The sequence below is a fragment of the Podospora pseudopauciseta genome, assembly GCF_035222475.1.
Source record: "Podospora pseudopauciseta strain CBS 411.78 chromosome 2 map unlocalized CBS411.78m_2, whole genome shotgun sequence".
Classification (NCBI taxonomy): Eukaryota; Fungi; Ascomycota; class Sordariomycetes; order Sordariales; family Podosporaceae; genus Podospora; species Podospora pseudopauciseta.
The window spans coordinates 4,499,752-4,523,612 of record NW_026946663.1 but is presented as its reverse complement, the minus strand read 5'-3'; the positions used below and the strand labels follow the sequence as shown (position 1 = coordinate 4,523,612).

Sequence of the window (23,861 nt, the reverse complement as noted above, 5' to 3'; positions counted from 1 at the left end):
GGTTCGGCAATTCGGTCAACGGCGGTGCGGCTTGCATCCAGTCGTGGAGTGTGGGGTCGTTATTGGGGAAATAGTGGGACTTGCGGCGAACATGGCTCGGCTCAAAGGATTCTGACATGACACTCGATGCGGGCATGTTTTGTACGTCGTTGTCGTCACGGCAAACAATGGGAAGAGGTTAGCGAGTTGATGACTTGTGGTGATGATGGCCAACGCTCTGAACACTAACATAAAAGAAAACAGACAGGCTCGACCGTTTGTGACCGGTCCGTTCCTTGTATCCGTGGAACAGCCACGCGAGCAAGAGTCAGTTGACGACCATGTCCCCAGACCCGGATTGAAGGTATGGAAACAAACGTGGGGAACAGGGGCAATGACTACATCCCCTTCTGGCTACTTTGAGTAGCCGCTAGACCGATCTCTCCCGACGCCCACACCAATGTCCGCTGCCTCAGCCCGGTAACCCCTCGTCCCTTTCTTTGCGCCCCTTGTTCCGATAAGCCTTCTTGGAAGCCGCCGGGGAGATACATTAGTCGTCTGCCTCCTCCTAATTCTTCCTCGGCTGGTTATACTTTTTTTGCAGTTGTTTGTCTTATACCCCCATTTTTCCCTGCCCTCCCTCCCACCACCATATCCCTCCCATACACAAGGGCTCTGATATCACCGGTTGGATTATACATATCAACAAAGAAACCGTAAACGGTCTTACATACGCCACACCCACCCATCACCAATTCTAAAAACCGCGTGCCCAACATGGCTGCCAACAACATGGTCAATCCCGCCGTGGACCCCAACATTGAGGACGAGCTCTTCGCGAAGGAGGTGGCCGAGGTCAAGAAGTGGTGGAGCGAGCCAAGATGGCGGTACACCAAGCGCCCTTTTACCGCTGAGCAGATCGTCAACAAGAGAGGCAACCTCAAGATCGAGTATGCCAGCAATGCCCAGGCCAAGAAGCTGTGGAAGATTCTTGAGGGGCGGTTCCAGGTATGTTTACTGTCATGTCAACAAAGATGACCGAAGAGCCGACGCTGACTTGACTCGAAAACAGAACAAGGATGCCAGTTACACATACGGCTGCTTGGAGCCAACAATGGTGACCCAAATGGCCAAGTACCTCGACACAGTCTATGTTTCCGGCTGGCAATCATCATCAACGGCCTCTGCCTCTGACGAGCCCGGCCCGGATCTTGCTGATTACCCTTATGTGAGTGTGGTGACATGGAGATGACGAGAGCAGCAAAATACTGACCGAACCAGACTACCGTCCCCAACAAGGTCGGCCATCTCTTCATGGCCCAGCTTTTCCACGACCGCAAGCAGCGTCAGGAGCGTCTCTCCGTTCCCAAGGCGCAGCGCGCCAAGCTCGCCAACATCGACTACCTCCGTCCCATCATCGCCGATGCCGATACCGGTCACGGTGGTCTTACCGCCGTCATGAAGCTCACCAAGCTCTTCATTGAGAAGGGTGCTGCCGGTATTCACATCGAGGATCAGGCCCCTGGCACTAAGAAGTGCGGCCACATGGCCGGCAAGGTTCTCGTCCCCATCTCCGAGCACATCAACCGTCTGATTGCCATCCGTGCCCAGGCCGACATCATGGGCTCTGACCTCCTGGCCATTGCCCGTACTGATGCCGAGGCTGCCACCCTCATCACCACCACCATCGATCCCCGCGACCACGCCTTCATCCTCGGCACCAACAACGCCGACCTCCCCGACCTCAACGAGCTCATGATTGCTGGTGAGAAGGCCGGCAAGAACGGCGCCGAGCTCCAGGCCATCGAGGACCAGTGGCTCGCCAAGGCCAACCTCAAGCGCTTCGACGACCACGTCGTGGACGCCATCCTCTCCTCCAACCTCCCCAACCAGAAGGCCCTCGCCCAAAAGTACCGCGACAGCGTCAACGGCAAGCAGCTCTCCAACAAGGAGGCCCGCGCCGTCGCCCGCGGCATCCTCGGCAAGGACATTTACTTCAACTGGGACGCCCCCCGCACCCGCGAGGGCTACTACCGTCTCGAGGGCGGCTGCGACTGCTCCATCAACCGCGCCATCGCCTACGCCCCTTACTGCGACGCCATCTGGATGGAGTCCAAGCTCCCCGACTACAAGCAGGCCGAGGAGTTCGCCAAGGGCGTCCACGCCGTCTGGCCCGAGCAGAAGCTCGCCTACAACCTGTCTCCCTCTTTCAACTGGAAGACCGCCATGCCCAGAGAGGAGCAGGAGACCTACATCAGACGCCTGGCTGGCCTGGGTTACTGCTGGCAGTTCATTACCCTCGCTGGTCTTCACACGACCGCCCTTATCAGCGACAAGTTTGCCAGCGCGTATAGCAAGATTGGCATGAGGGCGTATGGTGAGCTGGTGCAGGAGCCTGAGATGGAGAGCGGCGTGGATGTGGTCAAGCATCAGAAGTGGTCGGGTGCCACATACGTGGACGAGCTGCAGAAGATGGTGACTGGTGGTATTAGCAGTACGGCTGCTATGGGTAAGGGTGTGACGGAGGATCAGTTCCATTAAGGGGCGCATAAAAAGGGGTTTTCTTGTCTTTCTGATTTTGTGATAAAGCTTTTTGCGTGGTTCATTATTTTTTTGGGTAATTAGATAACTCTGAGAGTATTCGGAGAAAGAATGGATTGGATGATGAACATGATCTTGCTGTTCGAATGCTGTGCTGGCGGTGATGTTTGCAGGTTGTCGCTAACCGCTGCTTGTAAACGGGTTTTGAAACATGTAGTTGTCCGATGTCTTTCTCTTGCCGGTCTGCTTTCCTCCTTGCTTTGAGTTGACTGGCTGGTTCTGTTCGACTGCATTCCCAAATCTATTTGTTTGCCCTATCCGTCTAAGGCATATGTGTTGTGATTTGGTGACTGTCCGGGTCGGTGCTGTTCACACTCTCCTGTTTGTCTTTTTCTAGGGTCTAACTGGCTGGTTCTGTCTGGATATTCTTCCCAAGTCTACCTTAGGTAGTGTTTGTCCTGTCCGGCCAAAGCATATAATTCAACTCCTGGCCATCCGATCACCCCCGGACATTCTTCTCCAACACCATTCTTTTCCTTCTGCATTTTCAGCAATGTGTTTGTTTTTGAACCCATAATTTCTCCATTTTCAGCCTTGCGTTTGTCGTTGAACTCGTTTCCCCCGTTCTATATATACTCAAACAACCACAAATTTTTCTTGACTTTCCCAGAGAATCAAGGCCACCTTAGCTTACCTTACCTCGTCCACCTCGCACCAACCAGTTTTTGCACGCCTCCCACCTACTTACCCAACAACCACCTTCCTACCTACCTTTTCTCTCTCCCTTGCTTGAGAGAACCTCGCATCACGAGAGCATACAGACACCGCAGACACCAACCTCGCGTGTCCCCCAATGGGCTGCTGCCCTGCCACGGCAGGTTTAGTGCTCGATACGCATTGGGGCTTCCTGGCTATTGGGGCTTCCTGGCCATTGGGGCTTCCTACAAGCCGGCCATGCCATCCATCCGGACTGATGGCGTACACGGGATCCCGGTTACCATTCCATACGCCATCACTGTACACAAATACCAAGTGGCGACTGTGGAAGGGATGAGGGGGCGCAAGACGGCTTGCTGGTCCATTGTCTTTAGAAGCACATCATCATCAAGGAACGGGATGAGTTTGGTTTGGAGGATGGAAGATTCAATGGGGATGGGGGGTTGTGTGTTGTGGCGGTAGATTATTGTTGGAAGGAGGAAAACTACGGCAAGTGTTGGGAGACTGGGTGATGATTCTAATCGGGTGTGGATTCAAGGGCTTCAGGGAGCATTCAAGGAGTTTTGAAAGATCAGTTGAGGGGTGGTGATTAGAAAGTTGAGTGGTGTGAAGCTTGGCAGATAACTGTGGGGAGCTTGTTGACTTGTTACTAGGGATGGGGGGGTGCTGAATGCTCACTGAAAGAGGAGTATGCTATTGGGAGACAATTATTGGTGTTTTTGGCTTGACAAATGTAACTTTCACTCCTGAATTTTTTTTTTTGACAGCCTCTTCGTGAAAATTCCGAATGGTTAGAGTCTCGCGGTTTCAAGGTTGCTGTCCAAGATCAGATATGGCACAAACTTTCTGATGCCGTATGCGAGCACCCTCGTTCCAAATAATACAACATGCGTGATCGACCTGGGAGTCGAGCGCTGGTTTGGCCAACCGAGACTTTGGCCGAATGTCACCTCATGACCCAGTACAGACTTCCTTCGCTCAGTGCCTACAGTGTCTACGGGTGCGCTCGCTCGCGCTGCTGGGGCGGGCATAGGCTCGACAGTTTCGAGCTCGGCAATAGCCTTGATCGCTTCAATAATCTGGGCGGGAAATGCTGGGATAACAGTAACAGACACTGTGGCGGCTGTTGGGTGCTTTTCCGGTGGAGTTTTGGGATTTCAGTTTGGGCCTTGAAGTTTATCTGCTTTCTGGTTAGAGGTATTTGGATCATCGTATTCGAGATAGCGCGGAGACGCGGCTGTTGAAAAGAGAAGTGTCTATAGGATCTTGAAGTAGTTGAGGCTGTGGTGAATGAGGTACCACGGTTATTTGAAATCTTTCTGGGTTTTGCAGACCTGGCAGGTAATCAAGGGCTCTATTTAAAAAATGAAACTGGTAGATCAATAATGAAATAAAGGCACCTATATCTAATCATGCCGAGTCAAAAATATCAGGTGCCCCACAGCCCAAATGGAACACCTGTTACTGCCGTGTATGCCTAGAGTCTTTTGTGTCTATGCCAGTCTTCCAGCTACAAAGCTTTCAACAGGTCTGGGCTTTTGACCGGGCAATTATGACGGAAGCTGACCACAGCTATTTACAACGAAATAATGGCCTATACCCTCACTGGCAAGATCTAGATCAAGTAATGGCGTTGGTCTGGCCAGCGTATCTCTAGGAATATCATGAATCTGCGGCTGAGGAAACTAAAGGGAAATCACACCTTCATGAAACACAAAGTCTATCCGATACTCGCGCCTACTGTATCATGAAAGACAACCCGACGGTTTAACAACCACACACCAAATCGAATACCAAGTCTGATTTTGGCCGAGCCATTTTCCTCTCTGATTGCTGCTCTTGGAAAAAATCCAGGCGACAAGACACTGCAAGAAGGGGAGACAACCCATCTCTCGAAGGGAGTGTGCAAAGAGGCAATAAGCGCACGCGGCCCAAACTACAAGCATCCGAACACCATGCGCCTCTACACATCAATCTGAACAATACGACCCGCCCAGCAGTCTTCAGCCTGATCAGTTACATCCCCAACAAATCCACGAACACCTCACAGTCACGGAGAATCAGTCAGCCGCCAACCCTCCCACGTTGGCCTGACTCGGATGGCAAGGAGGCGATTACACAACATCAAGGCACTGTACCTTCACATATGTACACACCCTTCTCCACTCTTTCAGAGCACCCCTTCCGGCTCATTGTGAGGTCATGGTCCGCAGGTCGTGTAGATAGAGGGGAAGCAAGAAAAGGGGCAAGCTAATCCTAGACGCAAGTCCCCGAATAGCTACTCACTGTTGGGGGGGGGGGGGGCGTTGGCTTCCGACTTCCGATGCGTACATGGGAAATCGCAACGTGGTTCCAGAACCCATTGTCCCCATCATTATTATCGGCTGCTATTCCCCGTCCGTCCGGCCAGACCAAGGGGAAGCCATCAAGTGTTGCCTTCCAGTTTGGTGCAAGCGTGGCGGGCAACAGCAGTATCGTACAGATACATAACGCCACGCTGCTTGACGCGGGGTCGGCGGGGAGCAGCAGTTACAATTCAAGTCTCTTACTGGAAGAGAAACTCTGCCGGGAGGGGAACAGAATGCGGGTGTTGTAAGTCGGCAAGCGGGAGAAAAGGGGGGAATGTTGTGACCCCCCTTTGGGTCTCCATCTGACGGTCGTCTGATGTAGAGAGACTGTCATCGATATCATTTATTCGATCGGTTGGGGAGCAGGCACCTCCCGATCCGGTCTTCCGCACTGCAAATCATCACATCGGATCATTGCCACATCATCCACCCCCTTCCCCTCGGCCATGAGGCCCGGTTGCTCTCTCCCCAGGCAGGAAAGCCGCCCTGTCTTTGTTACTTCCAAGTTGACCGCATGCATTACAACAGCGGCCACCCGTCTGCCACGCAACCCGGTAGAAAATTCTCCGCAGACACCAGACCGCGAGATGAACCCCTGTGTGTCTTGAATGTTGTGCATCGAAGTGTGTGGATGGTGAACCTGGAAGAGTCCAGTTAGTGTCATCGCCGGGGACGATATGACCAGCAGATCAGAAGTTCCCATGCTTGGCCGCTGGTCGCCTTGTCAGTAGCCAAACTTGCATCCCTACCCGAACATCCGTTTGTGACTTGGGACGTGGCTTTCATCAGCTTTTCGTATGGCCTATAGGAAGGTGAAATCGGAGGATTTTTTCTGCCGTTTTGTGTACCGTTTCGAGACCACAACACCACGCAACAGTTGTCAATCTTAGACTTTGGCATCCCCATCGGTGGCACAGTGCCGTCTCGGTTCCAAGCCGCGCAAAGGGGGCGTAGGGCGACTTTGCCAGATGCCTAGATCAAGAGTCCGAACTGATTCCGGGGTTTGAGTGGCACAGTCATCTCGTCCGGTCTTGCAACTGGCTTTATTCGGCCGGGACTTTCAGAGATATCTCATTCTCCAGATCCAGGTTGCATGCTTGGGAATGCGCGATGGATCGATATGCTTAGGGGAGGGATGCTCAATGTGACTGTCTACCTAGTCACATACTAGAAAAACTATGTTTAGCTTCCAAAGAGTAACGCTCCACTGAGGTGCCGCACTGGGAGCGCTATCGGAGATGCAAAATGTGTTTGGGAGCCATGGCCCGAATGAATACTGGGTCGGGCTCTGTTTCCTGAAGAGAGCTGGCTGGCAGTTGAGCTTGTATCACGGAAGACGAGGAACACGGCGGAGAGTTTGTTCGGGTGGGGCCACCTGCTTGATATTCCTGTGCCTCGTGTTGCATGTTTCTTGTGTGGCATCTTGCTAGGACGATTTGTGCAGAGTCGGCATGTTGTGATGCCCGAGACGTTGAGAATTGTCCGAAGGCCAGAAACAAGCTTTGCACTCGGGGGACGGTAGTTGATTGAACGTTTCTCATCCGAGGCTACGATTCGGACCATGGCCGGGGCCGACTGAGGTGAGGTGATGGATGTAGAGGGGAGCGGCCGGCAAAGATACGGAGCTGAGCCTCGCTTCCGCATGAGGGCTCCTTGAGTATTCCAGAAACATGCCGTATGCTATTTTTGAACTGTCTGTCCCGGATCGACAATTAGGCACCCGTATTCTCGTGTCACCCACAAACGAGGGATTCAGATAGAGATTCCCAGGTTCCCTAAAACACACGAACCAACCTTATTTCGAGGTTAAGACAGCCCAGCCGGTTCAATCGGTCCAGGGTCGAAATGTTGTTACCTTCGCTTGTTGGTGCGCTTCCAGAGCCTGGTCGACGACAAGGGAATCTGAAGCTTCGAGAACAAGAAAGGGGTCTCGGGGCACGCCGGGTTCCAAGGGCCGTCAGAAGAGACATGGCAAAGCATGAATGAATGATCGTCCAAGACGCACCTGCCACAGTGGAAAGCTGGTGGACGAAGGTTTAGTGGGTGGGGTCACCAGCGGCCTGTCAAGAGTAGGAACCTAGCAAAGGAAGCGACGTGTGCCAGAGCAACTAGGAAGGTGAAAAGTGTTCCATTTAGTACCGTGACCGTAGGTAGCCTGTTGATATCACTTTCTTCAGTATCCAATACTATTACCTATCCCTATTCAAATCACCTATACTCAAGGTTAGTAGGCCCTCTCCGGGTCATCAAGAGTGGGCCTCCCGCCCGCTGCGGGAAGGAGTCTTGGCGACCCAGACTTTGGCTTTTTCTTCTTCGCATGAACTGGGGAGCCCGCTGAAACATCTGTAGACGCACCCTATCTCGCCCCCTGCATTGCCCGCTCTCCATCTTCAGGTGGTTGCTGGGCAGTGGTGAGCTTCCTTCTTCTGAAACACCCCTCCAGGAGCCAAAAGAGCCAATCGCAACTCGGACCATCTTCCGCCCACTCACTCACTCGACATGGAGACAAGCTTTCTGTCCACCATCACTTCAGATTACTGTCATGAATGGATACCACCACAACCTATACTGGTTCGACAAACTTGTGGATGGTTTCTGATGCTGTTTCGACGAGGGTAGTCCTAATCTTGTTGGTGTTACTGCTCAAGGTACGCTCACCTACTTCCCTTGGGCTGGCTGGGCCTAGGCTCGATCGGATTCAAATCGGACAACTCCCGGCAGCCCCTCTCATACATCCCCCTGCCGGTTCCTTTTTTTCTTGTGACAGGCGATCTAACGCGAACCCATTTGCCAACATAGCAAACACGAAGAGAATAGCTCGCAGCACTTTGAGCACTCTTCCCATCTTCTGAAATGGTGTGACGAATACCGAGTGGTGTCGCTACCCAGCAGTAGAAAAAAGAAACCGACACTGATAACTCTACTGAGGGTTCGTCAACATCAACACCCACGCCTTCTCCTCCACCAGTTCAAGATAGGGTTACATCGTCCCAAACATGACGTTTCGGGTATCGTGTGGCTGCAGAAGGTTGCTAAATTAGCCGCGACAACGGCTCCGTTTTCGATCCAGCGCTGCTGAACCCTGTCCTTCCTCTGGTGCCGTTAGCCTCGGCGGGTTTCTGGCAACCCCTTTCTCGCCTTTAGCTTCTTTGTTGTTCTCACTAGCACCGTTGCAATGGGATCGACCGCCTATGCCCGTAAACAGCTCTCAGTCTTGTGAACTGATGAATACGGTTACAAGAAGAGACCCGAGAAACCGTGCCTGGATTCATTCGAGTCTTCCACTCTCCTGGCAAACATGGCTTCCCAAGACGTTTCACGCCCCATCTCGGAGTCTCAGCTTGTCGATCCTGGAAAAAGTGCTGCGCCACACCGAATCCTGAGATGGCAGTCTCCATCAAGGGCATGCGGATACGGGCCATGTGCTTTTTAGAGCCTCCGAGTCTGTCTCAACCCCATGTGTCTTTTTGTGCTTCTGTGAAAGCGAGGCCAAACAAGATGTGAGTGGTGTTGGTTTTTTCCTCTGCCTGTTGGCAACGAATGCAACGAGGTCTTCAGCTACTGGTTTTGATTCTCGCCCTGGTGATCCTCTGTGTAGCGCTTCAGACGAATATCTGACGCCATGATGTTGAACGGGCCAATCTGACGCGCGGGTAGGCTTCTGCGATGTTGAAAACGGTCGGCATATGGGAGGTAGCCAAGACTTTGGGTGACCAGGGATCTGGATGACTGAGAAGGCTCTGCGGCATGTTGCATCCGCACCAAGCACTCCACAAGGATGGCCACATCAGGGGCCATGGTCCATGGCCCTGTACATTCATCACAGAAAGACAGGAGCCACAAAAGTCTGGTAGCTACCTGCTGGCCAAGCACGTACACACCCCCTCGGGGGATATCTGCGAGCCCGGTCCCATCCACAGGACCACACCACCACCACCACCATTACACTACACCACTGCGTCTAGTGTGGGGAACCCTAAACGTCGACTAACACCTTCTTCAATGCAAAGGGAGCGCAAGGGCATGGGAGCGGCGCTGCAGACGGAAACTCTGTGCAAAACTCTTGCCGTCCTGACCCTCCGACTGTGCAACCGTCTGTCATCTGCCCGTTCCTGAGAGCTTCGGCCAGCCTGCGTCGTGCTGCCCGCCCCGGATCTCTGATCCATGGCTGCTTGGTTGATCCCAGTCGGGCACAGGACATCACCTTTGGCACCCCAGCAAGACATTCGGCGGCCTTCAAGGTCTTCCCGGTCGCTGTCCCCGGATGTACCCTACCACGCACTCAAACACGTACTGTCCTTGGACTGTGTGTCTTCGACTCATGCACCCAAGTGCCAGCCTTATCCCCTCACTGATCCCCATTCCTCTTTTTGGCTCGAGGTGTCCTGCCGAAGGAATCATCTCAACTTGTTCTTGTTGTTTCCTTTTGCTTAACCAAGCTGTTGCGACCAGCTCCTTCCTTCCCTTTTCTCCCTCTTGTCTCGGCAACCACTGGTGCCATCCAACACCCGGCATCACCACTTCGACATTGTACAGTCCGTCTGATCTTGGTCGACCTCTGTCTTGAGACGCGGCGACATCTCTGGTGCTGTTCTCTTTGACGCTCGTCTGTTCGCTTGGTTTTGTATCGTGATCGAGCTGGACGACAGACGGCCGCCGGTTGGCTCTTCGGGCTTCTTGGAGCGGGTTCTTCTTGAGCTATTTTCTTGTGTCCCCCTGTTTACCAAGTCAGTGTCAGCTCGCGAAGTTGCTATATTTTGTTTCGATCCACTCATACCTGTTACAGAATTCTTGGAGGGGCTGTTGGCTGCCAAATGTTTCCTCCCCCCCTTCCTTGTCAACCCTGAGCTAGCTACCCGACTTCCATTCTTCTCCAGTGCCTGGATCCAAGGTGTTTCGGGTCCCATCAAACTGTCTGTGGGACTGTCAGTGCGAGTCTCAAACGTCGATCCCTTCGATAAGCTTGTCCGCGCCCGCGGCGTGGGGCAGATATTCGCTTGTGCCGAGCTGTCTGGAGAACATAAGGTGGCGGGCCACCCGTCTAGCTCGCCTGGCTGCTGGTTCCGAACCTTCTTCGCCCTATAGATCACCACATCGGAAGCAAGTCTTTACTGTGGTGACAGTTTCGTATCGACGAGGACGACAGCGGTGGCGAGAACAAGAGCGAGCGCGGCAACACAACCTGATGGGGTAAAGAAAAGCGACGCAACATCAGCAACAGTCGTGTATCCTTGCCTTATTATTGAGCACGATCGGTTGAGTCCTGCCTTTGTCTGGGACTCGAACAATCATCCACAGGTCGGCGTGTCGGTAAAGGAAACAGGCCCAAAGGAAACTGCCAGGGAAGGCCATCAAAGCGGGACTCTCGACATCAAAACGCAGGTCTTTGGACGACTTCAAGCTGAAGTCAGTTATCTTGGTGGAATTTTGAAACGTCATTTGGGAAAGGGTGGTTTCATTGTTTGGTTACGTGACGGACCCGGGGATCACGCTCGACAACTGAGCCCGACGATATCGGAGCCGAAATAGCCGGTGACCTTGCGGACGATTACTGAGCCGAGGGGATCGAGTGGCATTTTGCATAGTCAGCCGAGGGCAGGACCACGCACCAGCCGTCAAGGTTCCAGTTGTTACTCAGAGGTCTCGTTCGTTTTCGGAACACGCTAGCTCGCTATCTTGAACTGAAGGTCAGACAGGGCGGAGACCTGAGCTTAGACGGAGCTTCCATCTTGTCCCTGAGAGATTAAGGAGGGCCAGCTGGTTGGTCGAACGAAGCATTAGGGCGTGTCGGGTGAATAGGGTTTCCTTGAATGGCTGCCTGAGGCCCGTCTCAGCCATCTACAAAATGGACGTCACATCGCTATTGAACGTATCGTATGGGGTAGGAGGAAGACTACAAGGAGGAATCCAGGGAGGTATTCCAGTTGGGCTACAAGGAGGGTTTGAAGGAGCGCTTCACGGAACACAGCAAGGAAAAACGCACCGGAGGGACTCTATGGACAGTTCAACCCCTTCTGCCACGGGTGAGACCACGGCAACCTCTACGGCAGTTCCCAACACTCCGTCACCACCCGGCAGCAGAGCAACTTCGCAAAGAAGTGGGTCCGACTCTCCCAACGAGAGCGTGGCCGTTACCAATCACAGGAATCGCACGCCGTGGGACGCTGGAGGCTATTCATTACCATTGTCCTTGAGTATTGATCCCAAGTCTATCCCAACTAGTGGTGAATGCCCAAGGCCCGCCTGTCAGTCACCACCTGCCAGCCCCAGCTCCCCAGGCCATAAATTCTCTCTGTCGAGGAGTTCCCTTTCTTCCTTCACCTCTGCCACAACCACAGCTTCGGACTTTTCCCGTACTTCATCACTTTTCTCCAGGCATCCGAACAAATCAGATTCGTGGTCATCGGCCCAGTATCAATTTCATCAACCACCTGATCTTCGAACAAGTCCCAGTCATCGGAACCTGGACATGGCGACCGAACAGGTTGACCTCACCAATATTGACGAGGACGAAGATGTTAAGACTTCGCCTCGTGTCAAGCTCGAGAACCACAGCGACAATTACCGCTCCGCTGCTATCGGTTTCAGTGGCAACAATAACAACACAATCCGCGGTCACAATCAGGTATTGCCCCTTCGAGCTCAGTCACCCAGCGACGTTATCATCCCCCGTCGCGGGCAGTCAAACTCAAACGTGAGCTTGAATAGGTACGTTGACTTACTGCATATTTTAATCTCTTCCTCAATTCCTCCCAATTCCTCCCAATTCCTCCCAATTCCTCCCAATTCCTTTTAAGTCCTGCCACATCATCTTCCACGCCGACATTATCGTCGAAAACCCCCTATCACCCAAATATCTCAACCGCCAGAGCTCAGTGAGCTTGGCAATATGCACGGCCGTTACCGTCGCAGCGGTTAGCCCCTGCAAATGGCGGAAAACGACCCACCGGTTTCTGCAACAATTTCTTGGCCTTTCGTCATTTTGCGGGTTTCTGTGCTCCAGTGATCAGAGATAAGATCTTTATTTCTGATTGGCTGGTGACGTCACATCTCACAACCCTCCTTAGATATACTCCAATGCTAACAAGATCTATCTCAGTGCTCACGATCTTCTTTCCTACGAAAACAATGAAGACACAGTCATTTCCCACCGGCGAGTGGCATCCGAACCCAATCTGCCCGTCGGGCCTCCTGGCACCGTCGGCCGGTTCTGGATCGGACCAGATCTATACAACTACCTCGTCCCTGACGTTTGCCAGGATCATACCGAGTGTGTTCGGATGCTTGACATTGACAAGCCTCCTGAATGCTCCGTCATGACGCCCTGCACACTCCCTGACGCCAAGATTAACATGCGCAAGTCCATGTCCCATATTTTTGGCAGAAATAAATCATGCACCCGTGCCGTTCCTGACCATGTCTGGCTGATGGTGTGCCGCAAGCACTATCAACGAGCGAGATATCGATCTGACATGAACTACCAATCAACCTTACTTCAAAGGATTATCATCCAAGTTGTGCGTATTCAGGTCTGGAGTAACGACAATGAGAGGAGCGGCAAGGATGGCATCTTGAAGGATTGGACGGTTGCTGTCAGGCGCCGCGAGGCGAAACGGATCGATGACGCCGACAAGGGGAAAAGAAAGGGGTCCAAGAAGCGCACCCGGGCCGATGCCGAGGCGGAGGAAGATGAGATGGATGACGCCGATGAGCCTGATCTTGATGCGGCTATCCACCAGGCATCCTCGGTGCCTGTCCCTGATTGGTATCAGGGCTTGTGTCGTGGTGGCTACAGCACGCTTGAAGTCCTTGACATTCTCCGACGCATTGACAATGACATGGACGCCGGCCTTCTTTCTGCTGTCCCGGATATTGAGCTTCTCCCAAACATTGAAGGCGCTCACACAGCGAAGAAGACAAAGGCCAAGACAAGTTCGGCTCACAGACGCACACAGTCCAGTGGTGCCGCGTTAAGGACCTCTGCTCCCCGAGCTGCGGCAGCTCCTCGTAGAGCTAGCCAACCCAGCACCCTTTCGCCCGAGCACGACTTTTCCAGGCCACCTCGGTCTGAATTCACATTTGAACGAATTCCCAACCCTACTTATCCCCCAGTACCCAGGGACACAGATGTGACGGCACGCACTTACGATAGCCCGCGCACCCTGGAACCAACGTTGTCTCAAAGCACCACTCAGTATGACTCTCGCACCGGCACTTCCAACCAAGCATCTCTGCCGACATACAATACGCAGCGATATGATGCTCAGACCAACCGGACAGTTCCTCAATACGGCAGTGCTTCCAATTACGATCGAAACGGCATCTATGAATTGGACTTTGGCCGCCGCTCTGGGCACCAGCGATCTGTTTCAGATGCTAGCTTCAACCAGTGGGCCACTCCAACCTTCTCCCAGGGGTATTCAACTCCTGCTTACCCAGTCGCAACATCCAACTACCCTGCTGCGGCTGGTTATCCTAGCAACAGCTTCTCGGGCTACCAACCCGCTCCTGCTCCGATGAATAACTTTACATCCAGCGGGTCTGACTTTCGCGCTTCCAACAATGGGTACCGTGCAAATGATTACAGCAGCTATAGCTACAATCAACGAAACCAGCACTCCAACCCCGGCTCGGCCTTCCACGGTTCCAACATTAAGCATGTTCGCAACCACAGCAGTCCGGTGTATGGCACCACGGGGTACACATCCTCGGGCGTGAACCAAACGGTCCCAGCTTCGGCCCCGGCTCCGGCCCCGACGTATGGCTATGAGCCTCGCTGGTCGGGTTACCAAACGCCCACTATCCCAGCCATGTCTGGTGTAAACGTGCTGCCCGATCCCCGCCGTGCGTCCGCGAACGTTTTGGGCAGTCCGTTTGGCTCATCCCAGCTGGCTCCGGCTCCTGCTCGCCGTGCGAGCATGGTTCCATCACAGCATGGCAGTCAAGATGGAGGGGCTTATGCTGCCCCTGGATCCGCCCCTGGATCCGCTGGTTCACACCAGTGATGATCCACTCCTCCAACATCCAAGTTTATTCCATCATGCTTAGCGCGGCAGTATCGTCATACAAAGCATAGTCACAAGCAACAACACTATCTGGGGTTTCGTGAAGTGCCAGTACCCTGCGTGCCGGCTCGCAAAGAATTACTAGCATTTTCGCGCATCTGCCCTTCATCACATTGCCTTGTCTTTTTATTTCATTTCACGGCAACGGTTTTGGTATCGGTATTTCTCGGTTATTTCTCTTTTCCCTCACTCTCAATTATACCCGCCATGCCTTTCTCTGCCTTTCTTTTCTCGGTCTTTTCAATCGGCTCGCTACATCTCGTTCATCGTTTTCCAGTTTTTTCCAGTTCAGTTTGTCTTTCGGCGCGCTCATAAAAAGTTCGGCAAACATGGTATAGGGATCACAGAACTGGAAGGTGACGGGTCGGAGTTTAACTGAGGAGGTTTATAGCTTTTATGGGATGGGCTGTTTTGTTTGATACAACACAGGGGACGAATAGTAGCGACGGGTAGGGAAAGGGAGAGAAGATTACGTTAATGAGGTCGGTCATTTGCTTTTGGGATGGGATAGGTGGTCAGGGGGTCTTGTCTTTTCCGAAATGGGACTGTGAGGGTGGCGGTAGTCCAGAGAAACAAAATAAAAAGGGAGGAGGTTCGTGTAATATATGTTAAAGAGATATCCTTGTTTTTCTTTTGTGTGGTTTTGGTGGGTGGAGATGTGAGATATGTGACAATTTGAACTGAGGTGTTGATTCCAGTGATTTTTCTCGTGCTGTGACTTATGGGAAATGTAAATCTCCATGTCATCGGTGAATGTCATCCCAAGACGGGCCCAGAACAGGCTTCTATCTTTATGCAACCAGCCCAGCTTTTTGTTGGCCCGCATGGATCCCTTCTCATAATGGACTACAGATTTGATTTGAGAGAAGTGGTCGGGTGTTAGGATCCTATCTCGTATATCACAAGGCCACCAAAATTGGGGCATTGAAGGGGCAAATTCAGCAGAAAAAGAGTGGCCAAATGACCAGAGATTTGACAAGACTATATGCCCAAATTACTTAGGATGAGGGGATTCAGTGATGATATTGCTCCTTTAAAACCAGGTATTCTCCTACCCACCCCTCACCCCTTCCACTTGTCACTTCCAACACCAACTGCCAATCCCCAGAAACACACGAGTACAACCCCCGCATCTACTCTAACGGATTCCCAAAGGACAGCTCAATATCACTGGAGTTACGAATACACCGGCGCTCCCCTGCGCCGAAAGCCACTTATCTCCCGTGAACAGGCGGAAGACCAAAATGGGAAGAGCAGAGGGGAGAGCCGGAGGGAGATGCTTTGGAAGATTCTGTTACAAAGGCCTTTGTATGTTGTTTGGTGCCAGAGATCCAGCCGTACATCATTCAATACCTAGCAGCAGACTCTGCGGGTATATCAAACCTGTACAAGGTTCTTGGATAAGGTTCCAGTGTAGCAATGAGCACAGGATCCCTCGCATTAAGCCCCGTGTATGAAGCCCAACTGTAGGGACCAGAGGGCTTACGTAGCAGAGGAATGACTTCAAACCCTCCTAACAACGGCCCCAGTTCAGATCCACGTCTGCCCTCTCCGGATGCCAGCTCCTTGGATGACTCCATCACCTTCATGAGATGGCCCACCGAAAGCTGGACACTGTGTGGGCTCCTAGTCACTCGCCATCCCGCTCTGACTTCTGAGATGGGCATGATCCCGTCTCGGCTGGAAGCTTTGGCTGATATGAGACGTCATCATGAGACGGTTATCTAGATGCGGGGGCCAAGGTGTGGATGCAGGCACGTCTGTAGTCAAGGTTTGGATCTGGCAAATCAGCAGCAGGTGTGAGGTATTGGTGCAAGTCAGCCTTGATGGCATCAAGCTAAGCTGGAAGTGTCGGCCACTATCATCTCACACCAGTGAGAAGCCTGACTCGCGCTTAACTGACATCCCATCCGCAAGCCTGATCTCGGGGCCTTGCCACTCGAGATCAGACCCCCCCACCATCGTTTGTTTCCAAACACCGGACAGATCCTCCTCAGTCCAGATGAGCACTCATCAACTGCCAAGGGGAGTCGATCGATGAGTCGGGAGCTGGGCCCGGGGGTGGGATGAGCCCTGGCGAAGAGGGAAAGATGGTGGGGGTGGTTGACAAGGTTGGCCTGTCCTTCATATGCCGCAAATCTGGGGAAGGGCAGGGTTCTAGGCTGGGAAGTCAAAGGTACCAGTACGCCTTTTAGAAAGTAGGGACCAGGCTTTGACTACCTTTGTAAAGAGGGTGACCGTTTCGGTGGCTGCTCGGCCGTTTTGTGGTGGCTTAATGTGGACCACGGCGGTACGGCTGACACGGCTCGACCATATCGACAGAGGAGGTTGATTTCAGCTTTGCAGATTTGCTCGATGGGAGGTGTGGCAGGGCCCCAATGGAGAATTGTGCCCAGCGTTGCTTGCAGATTATCAGATGGTGTTTGTGTAACTGGGACGGGTGCAGCCGATATTTGCATCAATCTTGGGACAGATGGCGGCACAGGGTATGTGCAGGATCTTGGAACAAGAATATTATTGTCAGACATGAACAAGAATTGCAGTCTTCTTTCCCCACGTGCGCTGGATGGTGTTGCAGAATGTAACCATGCCTCGGGCCATTTGTATGTCGCATTGGTCGGAGCTTCGAGATGTACATATATTGAATATCGAAGCTGGAGGCAGTCGAGTTCTGAAGTGCAGTTGAAGATGTGATGTTCGAGAAATGGACAGTCTCGGCGATTGTTGAAGATTTGCGCCAACTTAAACAGCCCTGGCGCTAGATTCCCGCTGTGGATCGTTCTCCAGTGGACAGCTTCGTCAGGGGGGCGGGGCTTGTCTCATCAATCATTCATGAACACGACGGCACGACAGCGTCGGGGTGTCGAGAACGGCTGATGATGAGCTTGCTGAGGTGAATTGGCTTACTGCCGAGACATGAAAGATTCCGGATGCGAGACCGCAAACCGATATCAGTGACATATGCACCCGGCAGCCGTTGGCTCGACGACGGGGACTGGAAAGCGTCCAAGCGGCAGAGATGCGTTTCAGGGCAGTTGACCCCCAAATTTCGAATCCGAACCCGAGAGGTCCAGCCATTGGAGGGTTGATGAAGGTGCGGGCTATTCATATTTGAAGTCGCCAACATCCCACTTCCATTGTCGATCTCCCAAAGAAAATGCTTCGGACGGGAACTTTCCCGGCCCTGAAGTTCCCAAGCTGATAAAGTGGGGGCCCTGCCACACTTTCCCCAATCCTCTCACCAACCACGAGCCCTCTTGCACCTCCTTCCACCGTGCCATCGAGCCCTCGGAACCAGATCAAGTTTCACAGTGTCACAAACTATTGGCTAAACGCGTCACGCCAACCCCAGAGTCTCACTGGAACCAAAAAAGGAGCCACGAATTACCCTCATGATTCTCTTACAGCACCTACCTATCGTCAACTCACCACCATTGGGGTGCCCACACGAAGAAATCCGCCTCCCTAGACCAGGGCCGGCCCATTGTATAACCAGCTAGCTTTCCCACTATCGACCACCTTTGTTCCCTTGCCCCCTTTCCTCACCACCGGCCTTGACTTGACTGAGAACCGTTAGACACCACTGTTATACCAAATTGGTGTACCCCAGAATGCTGTTTACATTATGGGCAGCGCTTAGCGCGGCAGTGGCGTATGCTGTGTTCTCTTATTTTGCGGCATGGCGGCGAAATGTGCTCATTGCTCGAAAGACGGGACTTAAATACTTCATGGTTCGTAAGTGAAAGATATCGACATCTATCTTGAGTGCCATGATCAAATACTCACACACTAGATATCTAGATGCCTCACCAATAGGACTATGGTGGCAGCTTGGAATCAAGATTTGGTCACCTATGATCAAGATCCTCCCAAAATGGATATGGGAGTACCGATTACTGTAAAGTTGAGCAGTCTTGGGCGGGGCGTTTATTCAACTAACACTATGTAGGGTTATGACTCCTGACTGGGCCTATTCAACTGGTCAGAAAGTCTTCGAGTACCTTGGGACTGACACATTCCTGACTGTTTCTCCTTATGACATCTTGATGTATACTCAAGATGCCGAGGTCATTCATAGAATCACGCAACGTCGTGAGGCCTTTCCCAAGGACATTGACAAATACAGTCTTCTCAGCATGTTTGGTCACAATGTTCTCACCACCGAAGCTCAGACCTGGAGGCTACACCGGAAGGTTACGAGTGCCAGTTTCAACGAGAAGAATGCTGCTCACACCTTTTCCGAGGCCATCTACCAGACCCGTGGTATGTTGGACGAGCTTTTTGGTGCGGGCGGAGAGACCAAGGGCACGACCAAGACCATCACAACACTCGAGCATGACACCATGACTTGGGCGCTGAATGTCATCGGCTATGTTGGCTTTGGCCTTCGTTTATTGTGGCCAAATCAGAAAATGCCTGAAGACACCGACCCTAAACTGGTCAAGTATGGCAGTCTGGATCCTCCAGACGGACATTCCATCACCTTTGCCAAATCAGTTGAGCGGACCTTGGACAAGATTATCACCATTCTTGTTTTTCCCGACTTTCTTCTTAGTATGTTGCCCATTTTTGGTTCTTGATCATCATCACAAACTTACCTTGTCCTAGAACATCTACCCTTCAAATTTGCGAGCTACACTTACGAGGCCAAGGCCAACTATCTCCAGTACATGGATGAATTCTTGCGCGACAAGGCGAAGGAGGCTCAGGCTGGCGAATCCACCAAGGAGGGAATGGACATCATGGGACAGCTCGTTCAATCGAAATACGGCCTCTCCCCGTCTGAAAAAGCTAAACAAGCCGGTCTTGACGACGCTGAAATCGTCGGCAATGCTTTCATTATGATCGTAGCCGGCCATGAAACAACCGCCAACACACTTCACTTCGCCATCGCCGAGCTCGCAATCAACCCTGCCACGCAACGCCGTCTGCAAAAGGATGTCGATTCTTTGTTTGGAGACTCCGACCCATCGACCTGGGACTATGAAAAGAACATCAATGCCATGACGGCCAGCCACATTGGTGCCTGCATCAACGAGACGCTCCGTTTGATGCCACCGGTCACGCTTATTCCCAAAGTTGTCTCGGCCAGCTCGGATCAGACCATCACAGCTCAGGGGAAGACTCATGTCTTACCTTCAGGACTTTCGTGTAACCTGATGGCCGTCAGCGTACAGCGCAACCCGCGATTTTGGCCCACCAAATCATCAGAGAAGACTGGCGCCCCTACGGATCTTGACGATTTTCTGCCCGACAGGTGGTACCAAACTCAGAACACAGGAACCGACGATGAGAAGGACGAGGAAGGCGATGGGGTGGATTATGGCGGCTTTCAGGGGAGTGACACCAGCGCCTCGTTCTATCGGCCGGTCAGGGGTAGCTACATTCCCTTCAGTGATGGACCTCGGTCATGCTTGGGACGCCGAATCGCCATGGTGGAGATGAATGCTGTGCTGGCGGTGATTTTTCAAAAGTATAGTGTGGAGCTCGCGGTGGACGAGTGGGCGAGCGACGGGGAGGTGGAGAATATGGACGCAGCAGCCAGAAGAGAGCTCTACAAGAAGGCCCAGGCAAAAGCGCAAAAGACACTGAATGAGGCAACGTCGGTCCTGACGCTCAAGTTACACGGGGGCAAACATGTGCCTGTGAGGATAGTGAAGAGAGGGAAAGAGCGGTTTGTCAATGATGTTGAGCTGTCATAGAGAGCCAGAGTTTAAACGTATATACACTATCTGATAATTCCAGATTTCTCCTCAAAGCTCTCCCCGTTGTTACTTCCTCACCAGCACATAGCCCGGCCAACTGGTTGACAACTCAACAAGCAGGGCCATCGCTGACAGGTCACAACAAGAGAATCTTGATTGGCCAGCGCATCACCTCCTCAGATGACCTCAGTGAGGCCATCCTCTCCCAGCCCCCCGAATTTTGGCCAGTTTGGGAGGTCGTCAGCCCAAAAGAGCACAATCCTCGAGAGCTCCGTCCAACGTTGTTGTGGTTCCCCCCATCGGCATCATCCCAGTTCATTTCCCCACACTGCCCTATTCTGCCGGTCTCCCCTCCCCCAATCTTGCAAACAACAACCACCCGCCCACTTCGCGACACAAAACAAAACAACTCAAAAGTAACCCCTCTTGTTGTCGCCCCGTCTTTCGCCCTACACCGCTTTTGTACCCATAGATTGAAACCTATCCCAATCGCTTCATTTGCGCGATCCAACTCGATATCTTGATCGCTTGACTCGGAGAGAACAAGAAAACATGTCTAGCGGAAACGGATGGCTGTCGCGCCAGCGCAAGTCGGATCTCGTTGATCTGGCGGATGCGATCGGGCTCACAAAGTATGTTTTACTCTCTCTATCATCATATATACATTGTTCAGATGCACATGCAAGGGATGGACTTGCCCTATCTTATCCTCACTGGCACTTTGCGCGTGCGCGCATGCAACGCACTGGCCGAGCGCATTCCACTTTAACTTATCTGACGCCCCCTCTCGTGATGACGCGACATGGCTAACACGCGCGCCCTCCTTCACAGCTATGAGAAGCTTCTCAAGTCGGATCTCGAGCAGGCCATCGACGAGTTCGTCAGCGCCAGCCCGGCGCGGTTTCAGGCCAACCCCAAGTTGAAGGGGTACTTCAGCAGTCGCGCGCGTTCAGAAAACTCGCCGGTGAAGCGGGAGTTTCCTCCTGTGACTTTGGATGCGACTGTGACCAAGACAGTTGCCAAGAGGCGGCAGACCTTGCCGGTCAAGGAGGAGGTTGTGGTCGAGTATGTTCCTCCTTGTCTGACTCTTATCTTTGGTGTAGCTAACCACCCCTCGCAGTCCCGCCGAGTCTGCTTCCCCATCGCCGGCTACTTCTCCGGAGGCTCCTGAAGATGAATCTGAATCCCTCTCCACCGCCCTCGTTCGCACCCCCGGCCGCGCCCTCAGCCTCGCCTCTCGCCTTCCCCAACTTCCTGCCACCCCAGCAGACGTTGCCGCATCGGTGGAGCGTTCCACGGCTCTCGTTAAGACCAGGCTTAACACGCTTTACTCCGAGTCTAAGATCCCCGAGGCGACGCACCAAACGAGAGAATGGCTTTCGACGGTTCACTCTGTTCTGTCGACGATCGCCCTGTTTGAGCTCTACAAGCTCCGCCAAGAACTTCTACCAGACCGCTATGCGTTTACTATTCCGGCAATCAACCTTTTGGGCACGCATGATCATCCCGTCAAGCTCCCGGATATGTTTGCTTTGGTGACGGCGTCATTTTGGGGCCCGGCGCTTACGTGGTTCTTGACGTCGTTCCTCCTCCCCAGTCTGGTTGGCTATTTCTTCAATCTCTCGGCCGCGCACTCGTCTTCTGGACCGGCTGTGGCCACACGGGGCAGGCCAAGAAAAGACGTCGGACAGGAGTACGCAGTTGATCCGCTGACATTCAGCATCGTCAAGGCTTTGGCGACGTATGTGGTCTATGCGCAGGGAGTCACCTTTGGCGGCCTGATTGACCCAGTGAACGTTGGGAGAATTAACGGGGCTGTCTACTCGGGGTGGAAGGGTGTGCTTGTCGGCACAGCAGTCGGTGGGCTGGTGAGCTTCTATGATGCCGTCTTGAGGAAGTGAGCGGATGCAGAAGGAAAAGGTGGATGGCGTTGTTGGCCACGACGGCAGGAGGTTGATGGTTTCTGACTGATATTACTGGATTTTTGGCTTGTGATGTTGCGGTGTCATTTGCGGTGCGATGCTTCTATTCGGATACCTGACTCTTTTGCGCGGTGATTTACTTGAACCGGTTGATATCTACGGACTTGGGCTTTGACTTTTTCGCTTGGCTTGGAAATCGCAAATTTGGGACATTGCTTTGTGTATATTGCTCTCTCTTTATGGCGAGGTACATTGAGGGTTTTTGAGTTGATATCACAAGGGCTAGGGATGGGGGTCAGGAATGGAAGTTTCTGACCTGAAGCAAGCTTGATTTTTCCTGGCGAATGTGAATACATTTCTCGTTGTTACCTCAAGATTTCATCTTGATCCTGTGTGCTGCCGTGGTGGTGATGTCTCCTTGTTATCAGAAGGGGCACGGATATCAACGGTTATCAGTGTATCTCTAGCGGGGTAGCTCCCGTCACTCACAGCTTGCCCATCACACCCTCACCTTCACATCTCACGTACCACCATCGCACCCATCTCACCTCATCACCTCGGACTTTGGATATACCCTTCAATATACAATGTCCACCTTCTCGGAACCCAAACCCGGCCTCAACCCGGAACAACTCTCCTTCTTCCACACCAACGGCTACCTCATCATCCCCTCGGCCCTCCCACCCACCACCGTCACCAACCTCCTCAACCAAACCCACTCCCTCCTCTCCTCCCTCGACATCACCACCCACCCCCTGACAAAATTCTCCACCGGCGGGCAAGACGGCACCGACCACGTAGGCGACGACTACTTCCTCTCCTCGGGCGACAAAATCCGCTTCTTCTTCGAGCAAGACGCCTTTGGCCCCGACGGCCAACTCACAAAACCCAAACATTTAGCCGTCAACAAGATCGGTCACTTTCTCCACGGCCTCTCCCCCCCGTTTGCGGAACTGTTGAAGGGGGTGCCAGGGCAGAGGGCGTTGCCAAAAGATGTAGCAAAGGATCTCGGGTTCGAAGACCCAAGGTGTCTGCAGAGCATGGTTATCTGCAAGCAGCCCGAGATAGGGGGAGCGGTGCCGCCTCATCAGGATAGCACGTTTCTGTACACCGACCCTCCGTCTGCGGTTGGGTTTTGGTATGCGCTTGAGGATGCGACGAGGGAGAATGGGTGTTTGAGTTTTTTGCCTGGGAGCCATCTTTGGAGTCGGATCAGGCAGAGGTTGGTCAGAGGGGGGAGGACGGGGACGGAGATGGTGGAGAATGAGGGAAGACAATTTCCGAGGGATACGAGGGAGATGAAGTATGGGGAGGATAAAAAGGTAGAGGAAGAAGAGTACGTCATGGGGGAGGTGAAGGCGGGTGATTTGGTGCTGATTCATGGGAATTTGCTTCACAAGAGTGAGAGGAATTTGAGCAAAAAGGGGAGGATGATTTATACTTTTCATGTTATTGAGCAGGGGGAGGGGTACAAGTATGATGAGAGGAATTGGCTGCAGCCGCCGGAGGGGGGGTTCACGAGGTTGTATCAGTGATTTAAGGTCAAATACCGCTGGTATGAAAGCAAATATCATTGCGCAAAGG

The 23,861-nt window shown here is 52.8% G+C and overlaps 6 protein-coding genes across 6 annotated transcripts; all 6 read left to right on the top strand.

The window, feature by feature from the left end:
• Positions 1-756: 756 nt before the first annotated feature.
• On the top strand, positions 757-3,538 carry ICL1 (isocitrate lyase 1; the record flags this gene model as incomplete). The annotated part of the gene is made up of 4 exons (XM_062910302.1): positions 757-987; positions 1,052-1,207; positions 1,261-2,878; positions 3,191-3,538. The coding sequence occupies 3 exons, from the start codon at positions 757-759 to the stop codon at positions 2,518-2,520; spliced, it is 1,647 nt and encodes a 548-aa protein (XP_062769206.1). The 3' UTR covers positions 2,521-2,878; positions 3,191-3,538.
• Positions 3,539-8,969: 5,431 nt separating this feature from the next.
• Positions 8,970-10,670, top strand: QC763_0043770 (uncharacterized protein; the record flags this gene model as incomplete). The annotated part of the gene is made up of 3 exons (XM_062905663.1): positions 8,970-9,027; positions 9,412-9,678; positions 10,372-10,670. 3 exons carry the CDS (start codon positions 8,970-8,972, stop codon positions 10,668-10,670), a joined length of 624 nt encoding a protein of 207 aa, XP_062769205.1.
• Positions 10,671-11,430: 760 nt separating this feature from the next.
• Positions 11,431-15,349, top strand: QC763_212600 (uncharacterized protein; the record flags this gene model as incomplete). The annotated part of the gene is made up of 2 exons (XM_062910301.1): positions 11,431-12,293; positions 12,685-15,349. The coding sequence occupies 2 exons, from the start codon at positions 11,431-11,433 to the stop codon at positions 14,588-14,590; spliced, it is 2,769 nt and encodes a 922-aa protein (XP_062769204.1). The 3' UTR covers positions 14,591-15,349.
• A 2,054-nt stretch (positions 15,350-17,403) lies between these two features.
• QC763_212590 (uncharacterized protein) lies at positions 17,404-20,352 on the top strand (the record flags this gene model as incomplete). Its single annotated transcript, XM_062910300.1, is given in 4 exon segments — positions 17,404-17,771; positions 17,783-18,548; positions 18,600-19,204; positions 19,259-20,352. The coding sequence occupies 3 exon segments, from the start codon at positions 18,421-18,423 to the stop codon at positions 20,350-20,352; spliced, it is 1,827 nt and encodes a 608-aa protein (XP_062769203.1). The 5' UTR covers positions 17,404-17,771; positions 17,783-18,420.
• A 555-nt stretch (positions 20,353-20,907) lies between these two features.
• Positions 20,908-22,256, top strand: QC763_212580 (uncharacterized protein; the record flags this gene model as incomplete). Its single annotated transcript, XM_062910299.1, has 3 exons — positions 20,908-20,987; positions 21,187-21,420; positions 21,476-22,256. 3 exons carry the CDS (start codon positions 20,908-20,910, stop codon positions 22,254-22,256), a joined length of 1,095 nt encoding a protein of 364 aa, XP_062769202.1.
• Positions 22,257-22,864: 608 nt separating this feature from the next.
• On the top strand, positions 22,865-23,812 carry QC763_212570 (uncharacterized protein; the record flags this gene model as incomplete). Its single annotated transcript, XM_062910298.1, has 1 exon — positions 22,865-23,812. One exon carries the CDS (start codon positions 22,865-22,867, stop codon positions 23,810-23,812), a length of 948 nt encoding a protein of 315 aa, XP_062769201.1.
• Between the last annotated feature and the right edge of the window lie 49 nt (positions 23,813-23,861).